Source organism: Netta rufina (assembly GCF_964035555.1).
Source record: "Netta rufina genome assembly, chromosome: 3".
Classification (NCBI taxonomy): domain Eukaryota; kingdom Metazoa; phylum Chordata; class Aves; order Anseriformes; family Anatidae; genus Netta; species Netta rufina.
The window spans coordinates 121720452-121746581 of NC_140125.1; the positions used below are offsets into that span (position 1 = coordinate 121720452).

The 26130-nt window shown below is 43.2% G+C and overlaps 1 protein-coding gene across 1 annotated transcript; it reads right to left on the reverse strand.

Moving 5' to 3' along the window:
* Positions 1 to 1833: 1833 nt before the first annotated feature.
* ZNF512 (zinc finger protein 512) lies at positions 1834 to 25982 on the reverse strand. The gene is given in 15 exon segments (XM_084285357.1): positions 1834 to 5245; positions 5247 to 5492; positions 5951 to 6049; positions 6520 to 6582; positions 7918 to 8019; positions 8711 to 8905; positions 10120 to 10287; positions 10514 to 10612; positions 11803 to 11889; positions 12248 to 12372; positions 13604 to 13690; positions 17838 to 17927; positions 23609 to 23817; positions 24312 to 24370; positions 25916 to 25982. Coding segments are annotated over 15 exon segments (1728 nt in total). The 5' UTR covers positions 25937 to 25982; the 3' UTR covers positions 1834 to 5167.
* Between the last annotated feature and the right edge of the window lie 148 nt (positions 25983 to 26130).

Sequence of the window (26130 nt, forward strand, 5' to 3'; positions counted from 1 at the left end):
TAAAATACAAGAGGGGAGATTTAGATTAGAGGTTAGGAGGAAATTTTTACTTGGAGGATGGTGAGGCGCTGACAGGTTGCCCAGAAAAGCTGTGGATGCCACATCCCTGGAGGTGTTCAAGATCAGATTGGATGAGGCCCTGAGCAACCTGATCAGGTGGGTGCCATCCCTGACCATGGTAGGGGGCTTGGAACTAGATGATCTTTAAGGTTCCTTCCAATCCAAGCCATTCTATGATTCTATGACACAATGCTACTGCAAGGAATGTGAAGCAGTGTAAGAGCTGACCTGGTCAACTGGTCCTCACCACTGGAGAGTAAAAATAAAGCACACAAGTTGTAGTTATTCCTTAAAGATGTTCCATATAATTGAGTGTATAATATGTGCTACAGTGATTTCACTCTCATTTGCCACACACCAAAGCTGGGCTGTTCCAAGCAGACAAGAATGACAAATTGCTCCTGTCATCTCTGTGAATGGTGCATCCTTGTTTTTTGGACATTCTGGCATCATTAAAACAGCTTAAAAAACGTCTAAATAGATGGCATTAGAAAACTGATGAAGGAGAATAATAAAAAAAATCTCCTGAAAAGTTCTTTGATTTGTTATTAATAGCTGTTAATAATCCTGGGAAGACTGAAGAAATACTTTAGGATTAAGGAAAACAAATGAAATAAAACAACAACCAAACCAATCAAACAACAACAACAAAAAATAACACACACACACAAAAAAAAACCACACAAAACAAACAAACAAAAAACACACAAAAACACACGACAAGATATTCTCTCCCTTTTCTGGAAAAGTAATGAAACAGAATTCCAGTATTATGCCAATATTTAAAAAATGGCAAGCCAAGGGGTCGGTGTAAGTACAGCTTATCAGTTTGAAATCTCTGAGGCAAACCAACAGAATAGTTGACATTAAAGGAGATCATAAGTAAAACCAACTGATAAAAGTTTCACATAGGATAGCTTACTGTAAACATTATTTTTAAATTAAATTACAAGTCTGGGTTGGTAAAAGTAGCTACTGACATGTTAAATTTCTGCAAGGCATTGTTTTGGCCCCGTATTCCCCACAAGTATCAGATGAGCATATTAAATGTTAGTTACTAAATAATTGTAAATATAGATTTGTTCTACTGATTGCCAGAGTCTGCAGCTATTTCATAGCATCATAAAGGCTGGACAAGACCTCCAAGATCATCTGGTCCAACCATCACCCTACCACCAATATCACCCAGTAAACCATGTCCCTAAGCACCACCTCCAACCTTTCCTTAAACATCCCCAGCGACAGTGACCCCCCGCCCCCCCCCCAGCCCCCAGGCAACCCATTCCAATGCCTGACTACTAATTTTCAACCTAAAGCTTCCCTGGCACAACTTGAGGCCACTCCTTCTTGTCCTATCACTAGTTACCTGTGAGAAGAATCTGACCCCCAGCTCCCCATACCTTCTGTTCAGGGAGTTGGAGAGAGCAATAAGGTCTCCCCTGAGCCTCCTCTTCTCCAGACTAAACAACCACAGTTCCCTCAGCCACTCCTCATAGGATTTGGGTTCCAGGCCCTTCACCAGCTTCATAGCCCTTCTCTGGACACACTCCAGGGCTTGGATGTCTTTCTTGAAGCGAGGGGCCCAAAACTGAACACAGTACTTGAGGTGCAGCCTCCCCAGAGCAGAGTATAGGGGGATGATCACCTCCCTTGTCCTGCTGGCTGCAGTATTCCTCATACAAGCCATCCTGTTAGAGAGAACGCTATTGGCCTTCTTGGCCACCTGGGCGCACCGCTGGTTTATGTTCAGGCAAGCAATGACCAACACCCCCAGATCCTTTTCCTCCGCACAGCTTTCGAGCCACTCTGCCCCAAGCCTGTAGTGCTGCATGGGGTTGTAGCTTTATTGACAATGCTAGTGAAAATATAAAACAATTACAAATAAAATATGCGGGTTAAAAAAGCTGATCGCAAATGAAAGCAATGAAAAGATAAATTATAAAACAAAGTTTTCTGCAAGAGTGGCTCAACCAAAAAGACAGTCTCTGTTAGAGTAATTCAGTGAGACACATCAGTGTTTTACAGAAGACAGATGAGTTCACCATGTGCTGCTTGAACACAAACCCTGCTAACCTATATTTCTACAAACAATCAAACCCAATTTTAGAACTGAAAATATGCTTAGCAGAGCAGATTGCAACTGAATGTAAACAGTGTAATGAAGAAGTTGGGGGGGGGAGGAAGTAGCTAAGAACAGAGCAATGTTATTGTATTCTATTTAAAACAGACTACTTACATCTCTTGGTTTCTCTTTCCTGTTTGTGAACTTCAAAAGCCCAAAATACACTGTTCAATACATAAAATGTCAGCAAAGAACAGACAAGACCAACAAAAAAGAGAAAAAAACCTATTTTAAATGAAACTAGAAATCTCTTCAGCTCATATAGAAAATTTTGTGGAGGTAATTCCAATACTGCAAGGCTATTTGAGTTACAACGATTAAGCAATGTGAGATGCAGAGGCTGAAATTAAAAATAATTCCAAATAAAGTAAGGCACACAATTTTTAGAGTAATGAATCACAGCAACAACTATCTAATGACTAGCTGGTCTCTTTTATCACTTTTTTTGTACCTTTAAAACTAGATCTCTTTCTAAACACGTACTTGCTCAAATAGAATTTGTAAAAGGAAAGCCAAGTTTGCTAGTGTAGAATTTTTGACCTGGATTTGCAGAAAGCTAGGCTAACTGAACTGTTAACAAAGGAGTGAACAGTAGATTCATGAGTGCTTAAGCAGTAAATGTTAGCATAGTAGGCTGTAGGGCACTGTTGTACTCATATAGGGTAGCCTGCTTTAGTCCACATGCAGTAGGAAGCAAGTGCTCCTACACATATCACACTCCTCAGAAATAGGGAATTATGCTGGTGCAGAGAGCCACCAACTATTACCAGCTTGAGCCAATCCAGCAAATGAAGGGCTGTAGCACTGATGGAGCTGAGTATGGATAGATCATGTATGGGCTGTTGGAGAATTATTTTTTTCCCCACATGCTATGTTATGTGAGGGAATGCATTGTTGAGGCAACTCTACAAAATCCATAAGCTTGTGGAGAAGTATACACATCTAGAAAGTAGGGCTGGTTAGTAACTCATCAGTGACAGTAAACAGGACTCTAGACTGACAGCCACTAAGAAAAACCTCCTTTAATTCATGGGTATATCTTGTTGCCCATTTATTGGGCAGTAATGTAGTAAACCTGTGGCCAAAGTACAGTTCTATAGAATGGAGTACAGAGGAGAAATGGGGTACAGAACTGAACAGCACCAGTGAGCATGCATGACAACCAAGTGGGCAGGCTGGGGTGTGTTGTGTAAGTAGGGATGGTGCCAAGAACACCACAAACCAAACAAGAAAACACTTTCTCACACTGGTAATGTTTTATTTCGTCATCTTCTGATCTTGCCCCTCTTGCTCCAAGCCTTGTACACCCTGTACAGAAGTCCACATATTTATACTTTTGAGTGCAGCACTGCACACATGGTGACTGATAACTGTTTCCAAAAGGCAGTGTGTAACTACTGTATGTAAATCACAGTAGAGCACTGCATGCTGTCTTACTACTTCCTGACCGCTTTGCTTATTACATGGAAGAGGCAGCTCTTTAAAACACCCTGGCATTACAGTGTTTCCCATCATCAGGGCTGATATGATTCTGGTAATAACACATACATATAAACCTGCCTGTTCACCAGGCACTGCAACAGCTTCCCTGTGAATTTCAGTGTCAGATTTTGGTAAACAGGAAAAATTCAAAGGGAGACAACATGTAGCCTATTTTCTTGCCTGCAAAACTACAAGGAAAAGGTTTTACAGCTTTCTGGGATAGTGGATCTTTGGATAACAGATTCTGGAGAACATATTCTGTCAAAAGATGGAGTAGCATTGCTTGTGCTGCTTCTTACTATTTCTGTAACACCTGTTTCATCTCTGGAGCACAGGAAGATATTCCCTATGACTCAGAGATCATACCATCATGTGACTTTACAAAAAATGAACCCTCTTTTGACCTTTTCCGCACTGGAAAGACACTGCTAATATACCTTATCCATATAAAGGAAGCAGTATTGAAAAGAAACAGGTGATGTAAGATAAAGAAGACATCTACAGTGCTCACTTGCAGAGAAAAGGATGCTATGGGAGTGTGGGCATGACAAAGAACAACACACTGGGGCAAGGCAGTTCAAGTGGATTCCAGGCTGCAGCATTACCGACACTGCAACTGTAGATATGCACCATCTTGCAGCAAGTTTGTTTCCCAGTTGAGCCTGAAACAAGCTGTCTTCAGAAGACCCACATAGGCCATCATTTTACACTGTCAGGTGGTCTCCAGAAGGCCAGTGAATCTCCAAAAGGCTGGAGAGTATTTATTCTGCACTGGGTGGGAAGACCTTCCTTATACATTCAATGTACAGTACTAAAGAAGACAGATACCAGGGGAATATCAGGTTCCTGACAAGGGAGATAATGATGTCCCATCACTTCCAAGCAGATCAAAGCTCATATGCTACTGTTTGGTGCCAAGCCTAGACATCTGTGTATGAATTACAGACAGTGCTGTGCGCGACAGACTGGAGCAGTAAGGTATTTGCTCTTCTGTGGTATCCTTGCTGACAACAGATAGGACAGCTAAAGGGCAAACTGAAGCCTTTGTGTTCTGCATGGTGCTGCTTAGTTTTTTGTGCATACTGTGCAAGAAAGGTTCCTCCCTTAAAGGGACCTAAACACTGTGCTAGTCAGACTCTTATAGGGAGAATTGCTTAGAAAGAACCCTGGTCTCACCAATCAGGAAGAAGAAAAAACAGAGCTGCTGTGCTGGAAACCATTAAACAATTAACTAATGTGACCCAAACTGAGACTGCAACCAGAGCAAAATCCACACTGGGTACACTGCTAGTCCCACTGTTTACGGGAACTACACCAGGAGAGGTTGCCTCTGTACCACAGCTTTGGTTCATAGTTTCTCACAACTGACCAGATTCAACAGTTTCAAAATCTAGGTCACAGAGTGGAATGAAATCACAGTTCCAAAGGCATTCAGTTGCTTATATTAGTGCTGTGGGTTATGAGACTGACAGAAGTGGGGCTTGTAACTGAAAAGCTTTAGGATTACTCCTTCCCTTCTTCCAGGGATTTATTTCCGGCCTCGCTTGTGGCTGGATTTCGGAAATTTGGATCTCTGTGCAACTTGGGGCTCCCCCTCCTCGCTACTCTCGCTCTCGTTGTCTACCCGCTGTGGACGACCTCTCTTACTTCTCCTCGTTTTCTCAGCTCCAGCGCTGGAGAGCTTCTTGGCAGCCAGGGACCCAGTTCTCTTCTTTTTGCCCCGGGTCAAAGGATGTTTTTTCCGTTGCTTCCTCTGCTCTTCTCTTTGGCGGATTTTCATTAGCTTCTCAAAGCTTTTGGTGGTACTTGTGTTCACATCAAACCAATCCTGGAGGGTTAGAAGGCAACAAGTTGGTACTGATGGTGGAAACAACATACCAAGACTATCAGAGTTTGTAATAAAGGTGCCTCTGTGGGACAAGGGTTTGTTGAAATGTGAGATCTGGAAAAGCAAACAACTAAGACAAGTCTCTGTTCTTTTAAGTTCTTCCTGAGGTGTCAGATTTGATTTAGCAATTGGCTGACTAAAGGCAGGGAAAATGCTGAAAGGCTGAATTGAAAGCAGCAGCTTGGGACGAGACCTGTGATATGACACCGCATTTGCTCCCCAGACCAGTGCATAACAGCTATGTTTAAGCATATTAAATGACACTTGAACCCAAGACCCTGTTTCCAACAGTAAACAAGGAAAGAATGTAATAGAGCAGGCACCTAGCATTTCCTTCCCAAGACACCCTCTTCACCTTCAACAAACAGGTTTGAGGACTTCAATTCTGCCTGCCTTACCTCAGCATGCACAGAGTTGATGTGATACTTGACCCCACTCTCTGAAACGAATTCTTTCTCACACAGGAGACACTTGTATTTGCCAGCCACAAAATCTCCCTGGCAACAAAACAACAACAAAAGAATACATCACCAATTGCTGCTTAGGAGGCTGATACACCTATATATTGTGCTTCAGTTTTGCTCAGCAGTAAGAAGTAAAGTCTCTTATTCGTACTAGACTATGCTTTATCTACAGGAGTACTGACATTATTGACCAGTTATACTCACAAAACATAGAACTGCCCTGTGAGATATTATAAGGTCTCAAGCACTGTATTTGGAAAAATGCTCTTATAGCTATGAAAGCACAGGTAGGGCTGCAACTTCACTAAAATGCATGCCATTAAGATGCTCCCTCCTTCCTTCAAACAGTGTTTGCAATGGCAACCCTATTAGCACATATGGAAGCACTGAAATTGTAAGGAATTCAGATTAGATGGCAGGACAACAGCTCGAACAAGGAGATTATCTGATGGACAGAGACAGTCAGGATGTTAAAAAAAGACAAGTACAGGAATGCTACCAACCAAGGTACATGTGCCAAGATGAGATTTGAGTCCTGAGACACTGCCGTATACAGATTCACAACCCTGAAACGGAAAAAAAAAAAAAATTAGATGCCTGTATCAGCATCAGCAAAACTCTATTTAGAAATCACTTTTTCCTGTTTTAAAAAAAAAAAAAAAAAAAAAAAGACTCTCTGGAACAAAATTCCCAAAGAGCTGAGAGAAGTTGAGGAAGGAAGACAAGTCGTAAAGAGAAGAAAGCTTCTCGTAAATAAGATCTTCAAAAGGGACTTGAGATTTCAGTAAGTTAAATGTTTCCAGTTTGAGCACGTTCAGACATAATAAACTGACTTCTGTACCAGTTAAAATCACTCTCTATCTAATGCCTGAGTAAAATCATAGAGTTTGCATTTTGCCTAAAAGGCAGCAAAGATTCATTTGAACAAAGTACAGGGGCAAGTGCAAGACTCTACAATCTCTCCTGCCCTGATCTTGTATCTAGTGGCATAAAACAGAAGTACTGTATCTAACATCAATAGTCCCAGTTAAAGGGCAACTTTAAGGGCCTAACCCATGTGGGTTAGGTACCGGTCTCAGGGTACTAGAACTTGCGCAGCCAGCAGCACACAATCTGAAACAGAAGGTTAGGTGCAAGACATGCTTCTGGGTTACTGGTCAGTAAACTAGAACAGCTGCTTTCTGGTGTCAGCTCCATATAAAACATCATGCTGCAATTCTTATACTTGGAAATGGCACAAGCCTGAAAACTGGGGAGGGAGATCTGAGAGTGGGATAAGGACGGGATAAGTCCTTGTCTCTATATCAAACCCAGATGAAAGCCATTACTGACCCTTGACTATCTAGCAGTATGCATCATGTGCACTACTAGTTTCTACCAATGTGGCCATTTCTTCTCACTGAATCTGACTGGTGACTGCTGCACAGGATTGTAAGAAACTATGTGCACATGCATAAGCAACCCTAGACCAGGATGCCATGCATGAGTCCTTCATAGCCCATTTCAAGCTTTTAAAGTAAAACTAAAGTGCTGTGCCAAAGTTCCTTTATTCTCAAATTTTTCTCTCTACTTCTCCATCCATTCCTTTATAATTAAGATTTAGCACATCTACTCGACAGCAGGAGCTTGTCATTTTTCCACTGCTTAGTCACACCTTCAAATGGACCAGCACCTAGCTGGATGTGCAAGCTGCATCAGTCTGACACAAAGGTACCAGGTCTGAAGGGGACAAACATCCCCAAAGGGTTCATCCCTAGGGCAATAGTATAAACACTAACTGACCATACTGAGATGAAGCAGAAGTTGTCTCCCACAGAGAGACAAACTGCTGTGGAAAGCTGCTGGCTCATACAGACCTGACATCTGCCCTCTTTGAGACTTCAGAAAGCCTTAAGGATTACCTGATTTGGACAGTGGACTCTTCGGTACATCTTTATCTCTGTTTTCCATTTGCACAGCACATCTTGACTAAATGTGGGCAGTCCAGGACGAGTATATTTCAGCTGAGATGAAGAAATGGAATCAAAAGCTGGAAGCAACGCTTGTTACGCATTGTGACAAGCACATTCCTTTTTCTCCCAGTTTTTCCGACAGGAGTGCTATTTCTTTTCCTATTCTAACAAGTTCTCAATAACCAATCTTTTCCCATCCTACTGCTTCTAAAAGCATAAATGAATCTGGAAATCCCCTATGATACCAGAACGCAAAACTTCCCACACCTTTGACTACAATTCCTCCAAATGTACTTACCCCATTAAAATTATGAATCATCCTTTCCACTTGGGTTTCCCCTTACAGCCTAAGGGTTGCTCCTGGAGACTGCGTGAAGCCTGACAAGCTATGAAATGCCACTGCATGGTGGCAGCAATTTGCAGCCTCTGATTTGTGAGCAACATGCTGCCTACAACTGCTTTCACTGCTTGTGCCCATTGCAAATTACAGCTCCTATAGCAATAGAACTTTAAAGTCATTATAACCTACCTGGATAAAATACCTACACCACAATTGCTGAAGTAGCAATACCATAACCTAAGATCAGAGAGGGCAAAACCTGACCTCTTCCACAAGAAATTACTTCTTCAATGTTAATTTCTATGGGCCATTAAACACTGGCAACTCTGGGTAGATACCAGTGCAAGACTCATCTGATAGGCAGAAAGACTCAAACGCTGCAGTGTTTTTAAGGCCCTGTACCTTCCGATCATCTGGAATCAAGTCCTGCAGCACTTTTCTCTTGGGCCACTCTTTGGCCAGCTCTTCTCCAGCTAGCTCGTGGAGATAGTAGATCGCCACCTTTGCAGATCTCCTCTGAACTCTCCCTGTATTATTTGGCTCCCGTTTTATTTCCTTCAGGCTTTCTGTTCTTCTCTCCTCATGGAAGAAAGTGACCTGCAATGAGGGCCAAAAAAGGTGAGCCTCATTCACCAGTTCCTATTTCAACTTCAGTAAGTATTGTGAATTACTCTGCCAAATCCCTCAAAAAAAAACAAAAAACAAAAAAAAAAAACAAAAAAAAAAAAAAAAAAAAAAAAAAACAAAAAACAAAAAACAAAAACTATGCTGAAGCAGCTGTGGTTCATTGACAGGAGTGCATCCCACTGCCAAGACAGACCCCAAGATCTACACAGGGACACAGCAGTAAGGTTGAAGTAGAAAGTTTCATGCAGCCAGTGGTCTTGAAAGGGTAACACATCTTTCACTGTAAAATTTGTATGGATAAGCATGGTATTGCCTGTTCTGCTTCAGTAATGGGTCTTCTAAGAGCAAAGAACAGCATAATAGGAAGCTATCAAAAGTTACATGTGCATTGGTTTTGGTTGGGATAGATATAATTATATTCAGAGTAGCTTATATGGTACTCTATTTTGGATTTGTGACTAAAGCATTAGTGTGTTGATAACACACTAATGTTTTAGATATTGCTAAACTGTACTTACACAGCATTAAGATATTTTGTTTCTCACACTACCCCACCAGTGAGTAGGCTGGGGGCACACAAGCAGCATGGGGGGGAAACAGCCAGGGCAGCTGACCCCAACTGAACAAAGAGATATTCTGTACCATGTGATGTCATGCTCAGCAAAAAAAGCTGGGGAGAGAAGGAAGAAAGGGTGGGTGGGGGGAACGTTTAGAGCTATGGCATTGACATAACCTATGTGCACATTATATGACATTATATATATATAATATATATATGTGCGCATTATATGACATAACCTATGTGCACATTACCTATTAAATTGTCTTTATCTCAATCCATGAGTTTTCTCACTTTTACTGTTCTGATTTTCTTCCCCAACCCGGCAGGGGTGGGTGAGTGAGCAGCTATATGGGTTAACCCACAACAACACGTTAGCATCGTTCTTCCATGGAGCAAAAGTCAGGCTGCCAAGTTTACTGCTGACATAGAGACTTACTATTAAAAACTTCATCCCAGTTACAAGGGAACAAGGACAGAATACTACGGAGATGCAGGAAAATGTGTAGATTTGCTATCTCTAATTATCCACCCAAGAAGCAGACAGAAGCCTACATGAGTCTGAAGTATGAATGGTCAGAATTACCACAATGCTATCCTCATAGCTATGGTAATTTGTACTTACCGGCCCATGCTTAGATCGGAGATGGTAGACAAGACCTGCCTTTGATTTGTATGCTTTCCCACAATGATGGCACTTCATCGCCATTTTCTCCAGCTCAGAAGCAGCCTTCCCACATTTTTTAACATGATATAGGTATCCCATTATGCTTGTGAAGCTGCCTGTGCAGCCCTGTCAACGTAGAAGGAGAAACACATGGAGCAAATTCCTTCCTGTTGCTTTCCTGGTAATGCATCATCCCTCCAAAGTCTCTTGTGTCTTAAAAACATTAACTAGGATCTTGAAACAAAGACATCTTTTACCATCATCAAAATCTTATCCAGCAGAACTTTCATAATATTGTATGTTCACGCATCTGATGCTGTCCAACTTAAGATATTTTGACAATGCAGCTTACCTCCCTTGTACACTTTAGTTTTCCCATACGCTTCAAAACCTTCCGAAGACGGTCTCGTTCAAGCTGTTCATCCAGTTCTCCTCCCTCCTTCACAACTGGCTAAAGCACAGCAGAAGGATGAACGAAAAATACAGGATGCTCAGCATTTATACTGAAGGAAAGCTTTTAAAATACTTAAATCCCTGCAACTTGTGATTTTACAAAAGTGTATTTAATACCATGATCCCTGTCTATAACCCAGAAAGTGTGAATTATCTTTAAGAGGAGTAAACTGTCTGAAAACCACTTTGCAGATAGCTATGTATGAACAAAGCCTTGAAAAGACATGGTCTCAAACTAGAGTTGCTGGTAAGGACACGGTCTTGTATTTCTATAATTACTTTTCTCCCCTTCTGCCTGTGGAAAATATTTACTCATCTCTAGCCTGCATCTTTAATGTTTACTCATTCTACCATTTCCACTTAGGTTATAGCTAAGCAGACTACCTGCTGTAATAGTAATTCATCTATGATAAACTACAGCTAAAGTTCTTCTCTATTCTTTCTTCAGTGGTTATTACATATTAGTTCCTATTTTACCTTATACTAAATATTACATCTAGATTGACTAAAAAAGTTAAAAACTAAAAAAGTTAAAACTGGTGACAGACCTATTCCTCAGGACCAGAACACGATACTTGGCGTCTTTCATTTACTAGTACAGCTGTAGCTTCAGAAACCACAGTACTCGTAACTATGTAAATATAACTGTAATGAATTTTCTAAATCTTACCCAAACTTCTGAATAACTTTTCCAAAAGTTACAATGTTTCTTTAAAGTAAGAGCAAAGAAGAAAACCAGACTGCAGCATTTGTAACTTCACAGCAAATAGGCAAGAACTAAGTAGCTTTTTCTGCTTTTTTTACCTTTGAACTTGGAAAAGAACTAAAATCTGGTCTGGTCTGCTCTGGATGCAGAAAAACTGTCACTTTCTAGCAAAAGACTGAAAAGTGCAGTCTAATGAGCAATGAACTTTTTCTGATTTAGAATACCTTTTGTGTGTGACATATAACCAGCCTAGACGGAAATTAATCTCTTCTTTCTAAGATGCAGCATTACTATCTTATCTTTTCTGGTAACACTACAGTTTTTCCAGATCTCCAATCTTAAAAGAATGGTAACAGGTAAATGAGAATTGAGCACCCACAACATTTGCAAAAACACAAAATATTCTATTTCTGTGTGCAGCAGGGAAGGAATAAAAGACTATCTTGCCTGTAAGACCTTCATATGCACAGCAGTTGCGTTACCTGATTATTATGGTCTGCCATGACATGGTATTTCATCCCTCCTAAAGACTTCAGCTGCTTCCCACAGTGATGACACGTGAACATTTCCTACAAATAAACAAGGACATGGTACGTGTAACTGCAAATTAACCAAAGCAGTGGGAAAGTCTCTGAGAGAAAGGCGCACAAGAGCGGAACATTTTATTCGGGCCTGGTAATTGCCCATTATGAATAGAACAGATTTTACAGAAACTAAAATTTAGGGGAACAACGAAATAGGTATGCCTCTGTTCACTACCATAAAACTCCAACATGGTGAGCAAGAAGCACCACCTGCAGCTTCTTAGAGATGTATAAAAGGCTCTTGCTTAGGATTAAACTGGTTTTAAATGCAACACAAAACAATGCACAGGCATTTCTACCAGTAATATGAAGAGAATACAGAAAACATTTCTCTTGTCCTCACCTGCCTGCAATTTAACATATGCTTCTTCAGTCCTTCTACAGTCTTTCTAACCACAGCCCGGCATGTTGGACAGGTAACTCGACCTTTGTCCTGAATTTCCAAGGACCACTGCTCTTCCATACTACCTGTCAAAACAAAGGATTTACAATAAAACAGCAAATGCAAAATCACTTTTTCGTCAGTATGCACAATGTATCCTAGAACGAAATGAATCACATGCTACCAAACTTGCGTCCTACACTTCAATAGTTTTAGCTCATTTACAGCTTTAAACGTGTCATGTGACAAGGCATACATCTCTCTTTTTGGAATATCAATTGATAAAAACTCCTAATGCTATCACCCACTTATGAAGAGACTTGTTTGTTCAGCAGAGATTTTTCCTTCATTTATTTTTATTACACAATTACTTTCACATGCATGGTAAACTCTTCCTTTGGCAAAAGGCTTTTGACAAAAGTAGGCACAGATGTGACTGAACCATTCTGGGACAAAATCCATGGTTCAATTCCACTAAATAAATGTTTAGAACTTCACTTGCATTAGATTATGGTTTTGGCACTAAAAGTGAACAGAGCTGCACCACCACACCAAGCACCACCACACTCAATGGCCAGGGGAAAGTACCCTGTGAGATATGGCTTTCAGTTCCTGCTCTCTTTTTGAAATGTCAAGCACTCATTTCAGCCAAAGGGATTACAAATTACTGAAATGTGTTCTGGGAAAAAAGTGCCCTATAAGACACTTACTTGAATTCTTACCATAAAAATATCTAAAAGCTTTTCTGTTTGCCCAGGAATAAACAGGAAGGGTTTGTCTCTCCTCAGTGGTTAGCAGAAAAGTCTGCAAGTCAAACAGTACTTGACAGAAAACTGCGTAGTTAATGAGTGCTGTGAGCTACACATACACTTGATGAGTAAATGTTAGTGTTATTTTTCTAGGACAGACTTCTTCTGTCTCTGGCTACCAGAAGAAGTGATATGGCAGCAACAGCTGAAGTTTTTCCTGCAAACACATTCTGCTGAATAAAAAAGTGCAAATATTTTTTATGAGTTTTGCACTGAAATTATTTAAAAAAAATTCTTAGTTCAAAAATGATTCCTCCATTACTATCCCATTATCCCATGTTTTTAAGGGTTAAGCCATATAAAACTATTTTATCAGGCCGCAGGCAGTCCCTCCAATACCACTGTGCAATATTTCAGCAAGATAGCAGCAACTTCTTTCATGTCAACAGCACATTGAACACCAAAATGGAAACATCAGAAACACAGATGTTACACAGACTCAACTGATAGAATTACACTTATCTCTTACCCACTTTATAAACAATTCCGAGCAACCACTCCTTCTTACCTGTGCCATAGGCTTCTGGTTCTTTCTGAACACAGTGGCCTTTTGTCTTGGAGTTTTGTTGTGCTCCAGCTTGCTGTTTTTTTCCTGCTATAACAAACAAGACCAAGAGACTTAAATTCTATGAGCCATGTTTCAAAAAAGGAGAGCTTGACTAGGAGTTTGCTATTCAGTCTGCTGTCTCAAACTTACATGTTCAGACAACTCAGACATGTTCAATGCTTTTTTTTTTTTTTTGAAAATCCATAAAGGAATTTAAATATTATAAACTCTTCTCCCTCACAAAACCCATAGCTATTTACATCTGCAGGCATTAGTCTAATCCAGATATTTGGGATCTGTGGCTGTTGATATCCAAAGTTTACAGGATGGGAACTCTTCAGACTGAAGCATACCCTCTGTCTGGAGTACGGCTAAGCCAATCTACTGAGTTGTTGGCAACAAAACATACAGTCCCATTCCTCTATTCATTGTTTTCTTTAAACTAAATAACTTATTGTTTCTGTATTTTTTCATAGGTTATGTTTTTTTGCTCTCTTCTATGTTCTCTTCATTTGGTCCACACATTTCCTGAACTGAAGTGTCCAGTGCTGGAAACAGTACACCCCAAGTGAGACCCTGCAGTACAGCAAAAGAATTACTTCATTTTTCTGAAAGTCAAAATTCCTGCTCAAACACTGCAATATAACACTTGTATTTTTCAAAAGTATGACACTGTTGGTCCCTATTCATTTTTTGATCTCTTATAAATCCCGAATTCTTTTCTGAAGAACCAATATCTAGATTTTTCTTTGCCTGTCATCTGTGCTAATATTTCTAACTATAGTATCTTTTACACACTACATTTGATTCACTTTTAAAACGTTTCTGTAATGTCACGACCACTTTCAATTTTAATCTTCTCTCCGTTTTTTGTTGTCTACATATTTCACATTCTTTATACTGGTGACAAAATCAATAGAATTGAACCTAGAACACATTGTGTCCCATCATTCAATTCTTCTATTTTACAGAATACAGGATTGTTCAAGTTGAAAGGGACCTCATGAGACCATCCAGTCCAACCCCCATGTTCAAGCAGGCTCAGCTAGAATAGGTTGCCCAAAACTATGTTCAGTCAGATTTTCAGTATCTTCACAGGTGAAGTCCTTACAACCTCTATGGGCAACCTGTACAAGGATTTGAACAGCCTCATAGTAAAAAAAGTACATTCAGTGTGTTCAAATAAAATTTTGTTTTAATTTGTGTCCATTAACTCTTGCCCTCTCAGTGAGCACTACTGAAAAGAGTCTGGTTCCCTTTTCTTCATTCCCTCCCATCAGGTATTTATACACACTGATAAGATACCACCGACCCTTCTCTTCTCCAGAATCCCAGCTCTCTAAGCGTCTCCTCATATGCTGGCTCACAGACAAGTTTACTGTCCACCAAGATGTCAAGGTGCCTCTCAAAAGAGCTGCTTTCCAGCCACTTAGCCCCTGGCACGTGCTCATACACAACCTTATTCCCGCCCCAGGTGCAGGACTATGCACTTCCTCTTGTGGAACCTCATGAGATTCCCCTCTACTTAATTCTCCGGTATGTCCAGGTCACTGTGAATGATGGCATATGAGCCACTCCTCCCAGTTTTGTATCAGTGGCAAACTCACAGAGGGTGCAAAATGTGCCATTGTCCAGTTAATTAACTGAAGTGTTAAACAGCACTGGCCCCAGTATTTATCCTGTGGTACAACAGTAGTAACTGATCACAATTCTTTGGGCCCAGATTTTGAGCTGTTTTTCTGTCCACTTCACTATTCACTTACCTAACCTGTGCTTTGTTAGTTTGCCTATGAGAATGCTGTAGGAAACAGCAACAAAAGTCTTACTAAAGTCAAGGTAAACAAGATCCTCTGCTCTCCCTTCATCCACTAATTTAGTGCTCTCATCACAGAAGGCTACCAAATTGATCAATCGTGATTTCCAATTTGTAAATCCATGCTGATAACTCCCAATCACAATCTCATCCTTCAAGCAATTAGCAATGCTTTCCCAAAGGATTCTCTCCTTAACATTCCCAGTAACTGAGATGAGCCTGACTGGCCTGCAATTCTCCAGATCTTCCTTCTTTCTGACCTTGATGACAGGAATGATACTTGCTCTCTTCCAGTCTTGAGGAACCTTTTACAGTCACCATGACTTTACAAAGACAATCAAGAGTGGCCTCACAAAGCTGCATAGAGGAAAAGGATCTGGGGACGCTGGTCAATGCTTGCCTGAACATGAGCCTGCAGTGTGCCCAGGTGGCCAAGAAGGCCTATAGCATCTTGCCTTGTATTGGGAATAGTGTAGCCAGCAGGACCAGGGAGGTCCCCCTACACTCAGCTCAGGGGAGGCCATACCTCGAATACTGTGTTCAGTTTTGGGCCCCTCACTTTAAGAAGGACATCAAGGCCCTGAAGCATGTCCAGAGAAGGGCCTGGAACCCAAGTCCTATGAGGAGTGGCTGAGGAAACTGGGGTTGTTTAGTCTGGAGGAGGCTCAGGGAAGACCTTATTGCTCTCTCCAACTTCCTGAAAGGAAGCTGTGGGGAACTGGGTGTCAGCATCTCTTCTCACAGATAACTAGTGATAGAACTAGAGGGAATGGCCTCAAGTTGCGCCAGGGGAGGTTTAGGATGGAAAATAGGAGACATTTCTTCTCAGAAAGACTAGTTAGGCATTGGAACAGGTTGCACAAGGAGGTGGTGGAGTCACCATCCTGGGGGTGTTTAAGGAAAGGTTGGACGTGGTGTTTAGGGACATGGTTTAGTGGGTAATATTGGTGGTAGGGTGATGGTTGGACCAGATGATCTTGGAGGTCTTTTCCAACCTTTACAATTCTATGCATGACATCAGCCATCTCTCAGCACAACCAATCAGGCCCCATGGGACTTAGGTACATCCAGTTTAAGTGTTCTAACCTCATCTTCCTCCACCATGAGGACAAGGGTTCCTAGCTCCAGACTTTGCATCTGGTCTCAGTTGCCGGGGATTCCTGAAGTATAGTTTAACAGATAAAGCCTGAAGCAGAGGAGTCACTGAGTACCTATGCCTCTTTCATGTCATTTGCCACCAGTTCTATGGCTCTATTCAAATAATACCCAAGTTGGAAGGACCATCAAGTCCAACTCCGGCTCCAGAAAGGACCACCTCAAAATCAAATCATATGTTTGCGTGTTGTTCAAATTCTTCTTGAATTCCATCAGCCTTGATGCTACGACCACTTCCCTGGGGAGCCTGTTCCAGAGCCCAACCACCCTCTCAGTGAAGAATCTTTTCCTGATAACCAACCTGAACCTCCCCTGACACAGCTTTGTGTTGTTCCTTTGGGTCCTATTGCTGCTGCCCAGCACCTACACCACTACTCCCCCCACCCTTGAGGAAGCTATAGACCATGCTGAGTTCTCTCCTCAGTCTCTTCTGTAGGCTGAACACATCAAGTGATTTCAGCTGCTCCTCATGTGTCTTCTCTAGACCTTTCACCATCTCTGTTGCCCTCATTTGGACATGCTCTAATAGCTAGATATCTTTATATTATAGTGCCAAAAACTACAGACAGTACTCGAGGTGAGACTACATCAGCACAGACTAGAGGGGGACTATCACTTCCCTTGACTGGCTTGCAGTGCTGTGCTTGATGCACCCCAGGATCCAGTTGGCCCTTTTGGCTACAGGGCACACTGTTGACAATTTGCCATTGATCAGAACTCCCAGATCCCTTTCCATGGGGCTACTCTCCAGACTCTCACCCCCCATTCTGTACATATAACCAGATATATTCAGCAGCACACCCACGTTTTACCTACTTTACTTGTAGAAACTATTTTTTTTCCTTTCACATCCTTTCCCACATTCAAGGTTGGCCTTGGCTTTCACAATATCATCCCTGAAAGATTAGACAGTAACCCTATACTTATCTTGTGTTACATACTCCTACTTCCACCTCTTGTACACTTCCTTTTGCAATTAACCACTGATTAACATCCCTAGACTGTTCTTCCCCTACTTCCTACTTTTTTCCACCCTCTGATGGACTTTAAGAGACTGAAATCAGAATAATCATCAACCATCGTAAAACAGACACTACTCATCAGTATCCTACAATATACACAGAACCAGAAATAGAGTTGGAGGATATCAGAGGATAGCATTTGGGCAGAAAGGTAGTCTGAAGTACCTGAATGTCTGTTACTAAGAATTACAGTTATTTATATTACCAGAAATCTTCTGCTTCTTCTTAGGAGAGTCTTTAAGATCTTCACCTTCCCCTTGCTCAGATTTCCTCTTGCCTTTCAAAAGTACTTCTCCTGCTAACAAGCAAGAATAGAAATGCTTCAGTCTTATTAAGACTCAGCCTGGATAACAGTTTTGTGTCTGTCTGTTGCCTTAGTTTCTCCTCATATTCAATACTTCTGAAGAAAAAAATAGTTTTTGTGAGGCACTTGGACATCAGTGAGCTAGATATAGCCTTCCAACTGAAGAACGTTAGGTACTGCATGACCTGCAATCCTCCAATACAGAGGACATGGAAGAAATGGTGCCATAGCATGGTTTGGGGAAATTGTACTCCTCAGGAAGAGAGAAACAGAAGGTGCTAGGTTATATCATAAAAAGCTTAACTACACTTATAAAAAGGTGAACGGAGAGACAATAGTGAGTGGGGAAATGTGAATAATGTCCTGTCTACCCTCACTATTTCCTAGGCTACCGAATACCTGAAACATTGGCGTCACTCAGACCTCCCTATGCACACAGAATACAGAGTCCCACATCTCTCCCTGAGCACAGGTAAGTACAAAAGCACAATGGCAAGCAGGGGAAACCAAACTGGGGATTCAGAGAAACAGACAACTTCCTCCCAGGTTTATCCCAGGAGATCCACCAGCCCCACTGCTGAGGTATGAAAACTACCAAGATGAGGTAGACTGGGGTGGTGGTGAGTGTGGTTTTAATGCCTAGGATTATGGGACACATGGAATGCAAAGGAAGACCATGTAAGTATTACACATGACATCGAAGGATGTTTAGGGGCATTATCAAAGACAGGGAAAGGGAGGGAATAATGTGGGAAAACAGGAATAAGAGGTTAAAAAGGGGCACCTGCTTGTAAACATGCGGTTGGTCAGCATATAAATCTGTCCATGCCTTGCAGTGAATGAGCAGTTTCTGGGTGCTAGACTCTGAGGGACTCTGTATTCTGTATGCATGTGTTCCTAAGTGTCTGCAGAGAGGTCTACATGGCAGCAACTAAAGTGACACCACAGGTCACAGGGGCCAGTGTGTCTGTGGTGGCACCAACTGGAGAGAGAGTTGGTGAGAGTTTGTGAGCGTGTGTGGCAGGGCAGAAGTGCAAGATCACAGTGGAAATAGGCTACCAGAGGGACGAGGGAAATCCCAGACAACTGGCAGACAGTAGAATCTGATCCTGTCTGTAAGGAGGTCTACACCAGCAACTGGAGTGGCTCTGTGGGCTTCAGGAAATGGTGTGTTCATGTACTGAGAAGACCAAGATGCAGAGGCCAGCTACTGAGTAAACTTAAGTATCTCTACATTAACACACGCAGCATGGGGAATAAGCATGACAAAATAGAGATGTATACATGCCTGCAGAGCTATAATCTCACTGGCATTATGGAGAAGTGGTGAGATGGCTCCTGTGACTGGAATGCTGGAATAGAAAGATACAGACTGTTTAGGAAGGACAGGCAGGGGAGGTGAGGAGGAGGTGCAGCCCTCTATGTCAATCAGCAGCTGGAGTGTATGGAGCTCCACCTGGGGGCAAATGAGGAGCTGACAGTTTATGGGTAAGGATTACAGGGCAAGCAGGAATGGAAGACATTGTAGTGGGAGTGTGCTACAGATCACATGATCAAGAAGACCAAGCCAGATGAGGTCCTTTATAGACAGATAGAAGCAGCCCCACATTCACAAGCCCTGGTTCTCATGGGGGTCTTTAAACACCTCGATATCTGTTGGAGGGACAACACAGTAGGGCATAGGCAATCCAGCAGGTTCCTGCAATGCACTGGTGATAACTTCCTTCTCCAAGCGATAGAGGAGCCAATAGGCAGAGGTGCTATGCTGGATCTCATTCTCACCAACAAGGAGGAAGTGGTGGGGAATATGAAGCTCAAGGGCAGCTTTAGATGCAATGACCATGAAATGGTGCAGTTTTGGATTAAGAGGTAGTAAGGAGGGAGCACAGCAAGCTCACTACCCTGGACTTCAGGAGAGCAGATTTTGGCCTCTCCAGGAATCTGCTTGGTAGGGTACCATGTGACAAGGCCCTGGAGGGAAGAAGGGCCCAAGAAAGCTGGTTAATATTCAAGGATCACCCCCTCAAAGCTCAGGAGTGATGCATTCCAACAGAGAATTAGTTGGGCCAAAAACTGGGGGTTCTGAAGGACAAAAAGCCTGACATGAGCCAGCATCATGCGCTTACAGCCCAAAAGGCCAACTGCATCTTGGGCTGCATCAACAGAGGAATGGCCAGCAGGTCAAAGGAAGTGATTGTCCCCATCTAGTCTGCCCTTGTGAGGCCTCACTTGGAGTACTGCGTCCAGGTCTGGGACACCCAGCACAAGAAGGAGGTGGGTCTGGAGGAGGGCCACAACATTATCAGGGGGCTGGAGCACCTCTCCTATGAGGAAAAGGCTGAGAGAGTGCAGATGTTCAGCCCGGAGAAGACTCTGGGGAGACCTCGCTGCAACTTTTCAATACTTAATTGGGGCTTATAAAAAAGATGGGGAGCAACATTTTGCTCAGTCAGATAATGACAGGACAAGGGGGGGATGGTTTAAAATACAAGAGAAGAGATTTAGACTAGACGTTAGCAGGAAATTTTTCACTCGAAGTGATGACGCACTGGAACAATTTGCCCAGAGAGGTTGTGGATGCCCCATTCCTCAGTGAGGTCATGGGCCTCACTGCCCATGGCAGGGGGGTTGGAACTAGGCGATCTTTAAGCTCCCTTCCAACCCAAGCCATTCTGTGATTCCATGAAAAATGCCAGGAGGTCTGCATGGATGAACTGGCCAAACTTAAACAGAAAAGGAAGGACTACAGAGAGTGGAAGCAAGGAAAGATAGCCTGGGAGGAATACAGAGACATTGTCCGAGGAGACAGAGATCAGGTTAGGAAAGCCAAAGCCCTGTTAGATTTATATTTGTCCAGGGACATCAAAGGCAACAAGAAAGGGTTCTATAGGTACATTGGTGATAAAAGGAAGACTATGGAAATTGTGGGCCCTCTTCAAAAGGAAACAGGTCATAGAGCCATTAAGGATGGAAAAGGCACCAGGTCCAACCTTTCCTTGAACGCCCCCAGATGACCCGGTCACCTGGAATGTGAAGAAGGCTGAGGTGCTCAATGACTTTTTTGGCCTCAGTCTTCACCTGCAAGAGCTCCAGCCACATAGTCCATGCCCCAGAAGGCAAAAGCAGGGACTGGAAGAATAATGCCCAATGTAGGAGAAGATCAGGTTTGAGACCAACTAATGAACCTGAAGGCAAAGAAGTCCATGGGACCTGATGAGATATATCCATTGGTCCTGAAGGAACTGGCAGATGTAGTTGCTAAGCCACTGTCCATCATATTTGAGAAGTCATGGTAGTCCAGTGAAGTTCCACTGACTGGAAGAAGGGAAACATAACCCCCATTTTTTAAAATGGAAAAAAGGAAGACCTGGGGAACTGCAGGCCAGTCTCACCTTTGTGCCTGGCAAGGTCATGGAGCAAATCCTCCTGGAAACTCTGTTAAAGCACATCAGAAATAAGGAGGTGGTTGGTGACAGCCAACATGGCTTCACTAAGGGCAGATTTCACTTGACAAATCTAAGATGGGGTCACAGCACTGGTAGATAAACAGAAAGAAACCGATGTCATTTAACTGGATTTGTGTAAACCACTTGACGCTGTCCCACACAACATCATTGTCTCTAAATTGGAAAGATGGATTTGACGGATGGCCCACTCGGTAGGTAAGGAATTGGCTGGAAGGTCTGACTCAAAGAGTTGTGGCCTATAGCTCAATGTCCAAGTGGAGATCAGTAACATGTGGTGTTCCTCAGTGGTCAGTATTGGTACCAAAACTATTTTAACATCTTTGTCGGTGACATGGACAGTGAAGTTGAGTGGGCCCTCACCAAGTTCGCTGATAACATCAAGCTGTGTGGCACGGTCAACATGCTGCAGGGAAGGGATGCCATCCAGTGGGACCTGGACAGGCTTGAGAGGTGGGCCTATGCAAACCTCAGGAGGTTCAACAAGGTCAAGTGCAGGGTCCAGCATCTGGACTGAGGCAATCCCAAGCAGAAATACAAGTCTGGATGAAGAATGGATTGAGAGCAGCTCTGAGTAGGACTTAGGGGGTGTTGGTTGACAAGAAGCTCAACATGAGCCAGCAATGTGCACTTGCAGCCCAGAAAGCCAACCGTATCCTGGGCTGCACCAAAAAGAAGTATGGCCAGCAGGGCAAGGGACGTGATTCTCCCCTTCTATTCTGCTCTTGTGAGACCACACCTGAAATAATGTGTTCAGCTCTGGAGCCCTCAGTAGAATGACATACAGCTATTGGAACAAGTGCAGAGGAGGGCCACAAAGTTTATCAAGGGGATGGAGCACCTCTCCTAAAAAGACAGGCTGAGGGAGTTGGGGTTGTTCAGCCTGGAGAAGAGAAGGTAATAGGGAGACCAGAAGCAGCAGTCTTCCAGTACCTAAAGGGGGGCTACAGGAAAGCTGGGGAGGGACTCTTTATCAGGCAGTGCAGTGATAGGACAAGGAATCAAGGCTTTAAACTAAAAGAGGGTAGATTTAGGTCAGATATAAGGAAGGAATTCTTTACTCTGAGGGTGGTGAGGCACTGGAACAGGTTGCCCAGAGAAGTTGTGGATGCCCCGTACCCAGAAGTGTTTAAGGCCAGTGTGGATGGAACTTTGGGAAACATAGTCTAGTGGAAAGCATCCCTGTCCATGGCAGGGAGGTTGGAACAAGGTGATCTTTAAGGTCCCTTCCAACCCAAGCCGTTCTATGATTCTATGAAACAGAATGCCTAAGTCCAGCTACAGGAGGGATACACAGAGATAATATGTTTTATACATATATGTACATATAAACGTTTTTTCCCCCCTCATTAACATATCTTCATCCTGATCAGCCAGAGAGGGAAACAGGATGGATGCCATTGCTGCTGTTTGCAAGAGTGTTTGAGCATGTATGTTTGTATTGATCTGTGTGGCTGGCTGTACATACATACATATGTTGCATATATGTGTTTGTACCTATGGGATTATATGCTGTCTTGTTACTGGTTGGGCCTGAGGGCATGGAGCTGCAGCGACGCCACCTCTATCAAGCTACCAAATTTGGCCCTCTCTGCAATGGGATGGAATACAGATTTTGATTTAGATAAAGGAAAAAGATGCATTACAGAATGAAAAGCCACATGGGAAGTTTGAGATACGGTTCTGAAGCCAGGAAATCTGAATATCCCTAGAACAACATAAGATCCCATCCAATCCGCATCAGAAAAATCTTAAGTAACAGAAGTGGGAAAACAAACCAAAGAAAAACATCTAAATAAGAAAAAAAAATCTAACAGCCACAAAAGCCATGTTTAACTCAGAATACTGCTGAATGGTCCACTTCTGTACATTTTAGTGTTGCTTTGTTCTATTATTAAAGTTCTCACAGCATATTCCTGAAACAATTGACAGAACCTCTACACATTCTCTCTTCTACAGATAAAACTGAGATCAGTCACAGAATCATTACTTTTAAGAGACAAGTCACTCAAAAGGAATTGCATAACAGCAGAGAATTTTACCTGTGTTTCTGCAACAGAGGAAGTTTGTCTCTCCTAACACATAAGCATCATTACCAAGCTTGTAATTTGTGGTTGAACTGCAGCATGTCTTTCAGAAATCATCAAATCTCTCACAAAAGAACTGAAGAGAAAACCAATTTCGCATTGAGCAAAGAGTGATGAGTACCTTTTTTTGGTGAAGATTTGTTAATGCTGTTTTTTATGCCTCTCATTTCCAACCAGTAAGCAGGCCTGCGAATGGTCCGCTTGCTTCTGGACTCTCCACTTCCATTCACTTGAGTCTTTGGTGAGCCAGAAGAAACGTTGCTGGTTGCCTCATCATAATTACTGTTCAGTCCTAGGACAGTAGTTTCCACCTCCTCAAATTGCTTAGACCTGGAAAAGATCAACTTGAAATTATTTGTATATATATATAAACACACACACACATATACAACCATAACAGCTTGACAGACAACATTCCTTTCATCCTCCCAAGCACTCTAAAAATTCAGCTTACATCACCAAATCTCTTGAGTTTTGTACACTGAAAAGTACTAGCAAGGCAAAATGTAACACACGGTATTATTTAATACCATATATTTTAGAGTTTGACATTAGAAAGCTACCCGGGAGCACAGGAAAAAAAAATATTCATCCTACCTCAGCATTTCAATTTACGGATTAGGCACAGGCTCATCACAGTTTAAAAATAAACATTTAAGCAACCAGTGTGGATCTCACAAGATCCTCATCAAACAAACAAAACAAAAACTGTTGTAGCTCTTAAATTTAGACAACTATGTAAAGACCAGGTATAGGTTTTCAACAGGAATCTTCTCAGTTCCCCCAACCCCCCCAGTGAAATTTGACATGAAATATTCACATACTTTCTATTTCCCAGAGACCTCTTGGCTTTCTGTTGTCCGTGATGTACAGGCCTGGTATCCTAACAAAGTAGAACAATTCACATTAGCAATATAATTTTTCTTCTTGAGTGCTTGTTTTCCAACAAAACACAATCACCTGAATTTTAAGGATGTGCATACCATCCTTCTGCAACCTGTTGTCTTTGGCAACCAGAAACTTGTTCTGTAGCAAGGAACCCTTTCATTTCCAGATAAATTAGAACTGTAATCAAAACAGGGATGAGCTTCTCTCTACTTTCCATACGAAATCCAATTATACCCTTTGGACTGGGGCATGAAGGAGTCTTCTTGGTCTCCAGTTAATTCAGTGGTACCTACTTTCTGCCTATGACTTATCACATCATAACAAATACTTTAGATTGTAAATTGCTGTTTTTTCTAGCGTTTTTTTCCTTAATTATTCTTGCATTTTCCATTCAAGGATGTTGCCTCCAGTGTCTTTTAAGTTCTCTTTCCAGTTTTATCTTAATCATTTTGGAATATTCCATCAGTTGCTGCTTCCTTTATCCACATCACAGAAACCTTTTTTATTTAACAAAGACTTTTATTTTGTCATTTACTCATTGCTACTTCTTATGCTCATAGAATGGTTTGGGGTGGAAGGGACCTTAAGATCATCTCATTCTAAACCCCCTGCCACGGGCTGGGACACCTCTTGCTAGACTAGGTTGCTCAAAGCCCCGTCCAACATGGCCTTAAATACTTCCAGGAATGAGACATCCACAAATTCTCTGGGCAACCTGTTCCAGTACTTCACTACCCTCAGAGTAAAGAATTTCTTCCTTACATCCAAACTAAACCTACGCTTTTTTTGTTTAAAGCCGTGGCTTCTTGTCCTATCCCTACGCTCCCTGACAAAGAAACCTTCCCCAGCTTTCCAGTTTCAGAGTTATCAAGGAGGCATTAGTAAAAGCAGGAAGTGACCCACGCTACCCTGACTGTCCCTATCCCCAATGGAAAACCCCCGGGAGAGGTAATACAAGCTTAGCACCTTTTAAAGGACTCCCTGTTTCAGTTCCCCATTTTCATCTTTTCCTCTGTACTTCACACATAACGGTCTCCTACAACAAAGGCCTTTCAGACAAAACGCACGGTCAGCGCCAGAGGAGCCAGCAGCGCGCTGCTGCCGGTCCCTCTCTCGGCCGGACAGCGCTGCACACAGCCGTCCCGCTGCTGCCGGGCTCCAGGCCTTCAAACAGAAAGCTCGCGGCTGCGCGTCGCGGGCGGCTCTCCCAGCGGCCCAGAGCGGGTCCCGCCTGCTGCCCGCCCCAACGCCCGCTCTAAGACGCAGCCCCAACCGGCGGGCGGCGATAGAGGGACCGTGCCCGCTCACCGGGCCGGGGCGCACCGCGCCGGGCCCCCTCTCTTTACAGCCCGGGGCCCAGCAGGACCCTCGGGGCGAAGAGGAGGCGCCCCCGCGCCCCGTTCCGGCGCCGCCGGCTCGCTCCCACCTCCGGGCTCCATCTCGCGGCGGCTCCCGGCGCCGTGCGCGCTCCCCACAGCCCGGCCGCACGCCCCCCGGGCAGCGGCCGACGGCGCTGCTGGCGAGGCCCCCGCGGACTCACCGAGCCGCCGCCACCCCTCATGGTGCCGCCGCCACGTCAGCACGCGGCCCGCACGCACGCGCACGACCGCGAGGTCGCTCCTTCCTGTCCGCTTCCGGTCGCCTCCTCACGGCGGCCGCCGGCCCCGAACGCCGCGGCGCCGCGCCGCCGGCTGCCTCCAGGCCGCGATCGGGCCGTCCCGTGCGGGGAGGCCGCGCGAGCCTGCGGTACGTAAC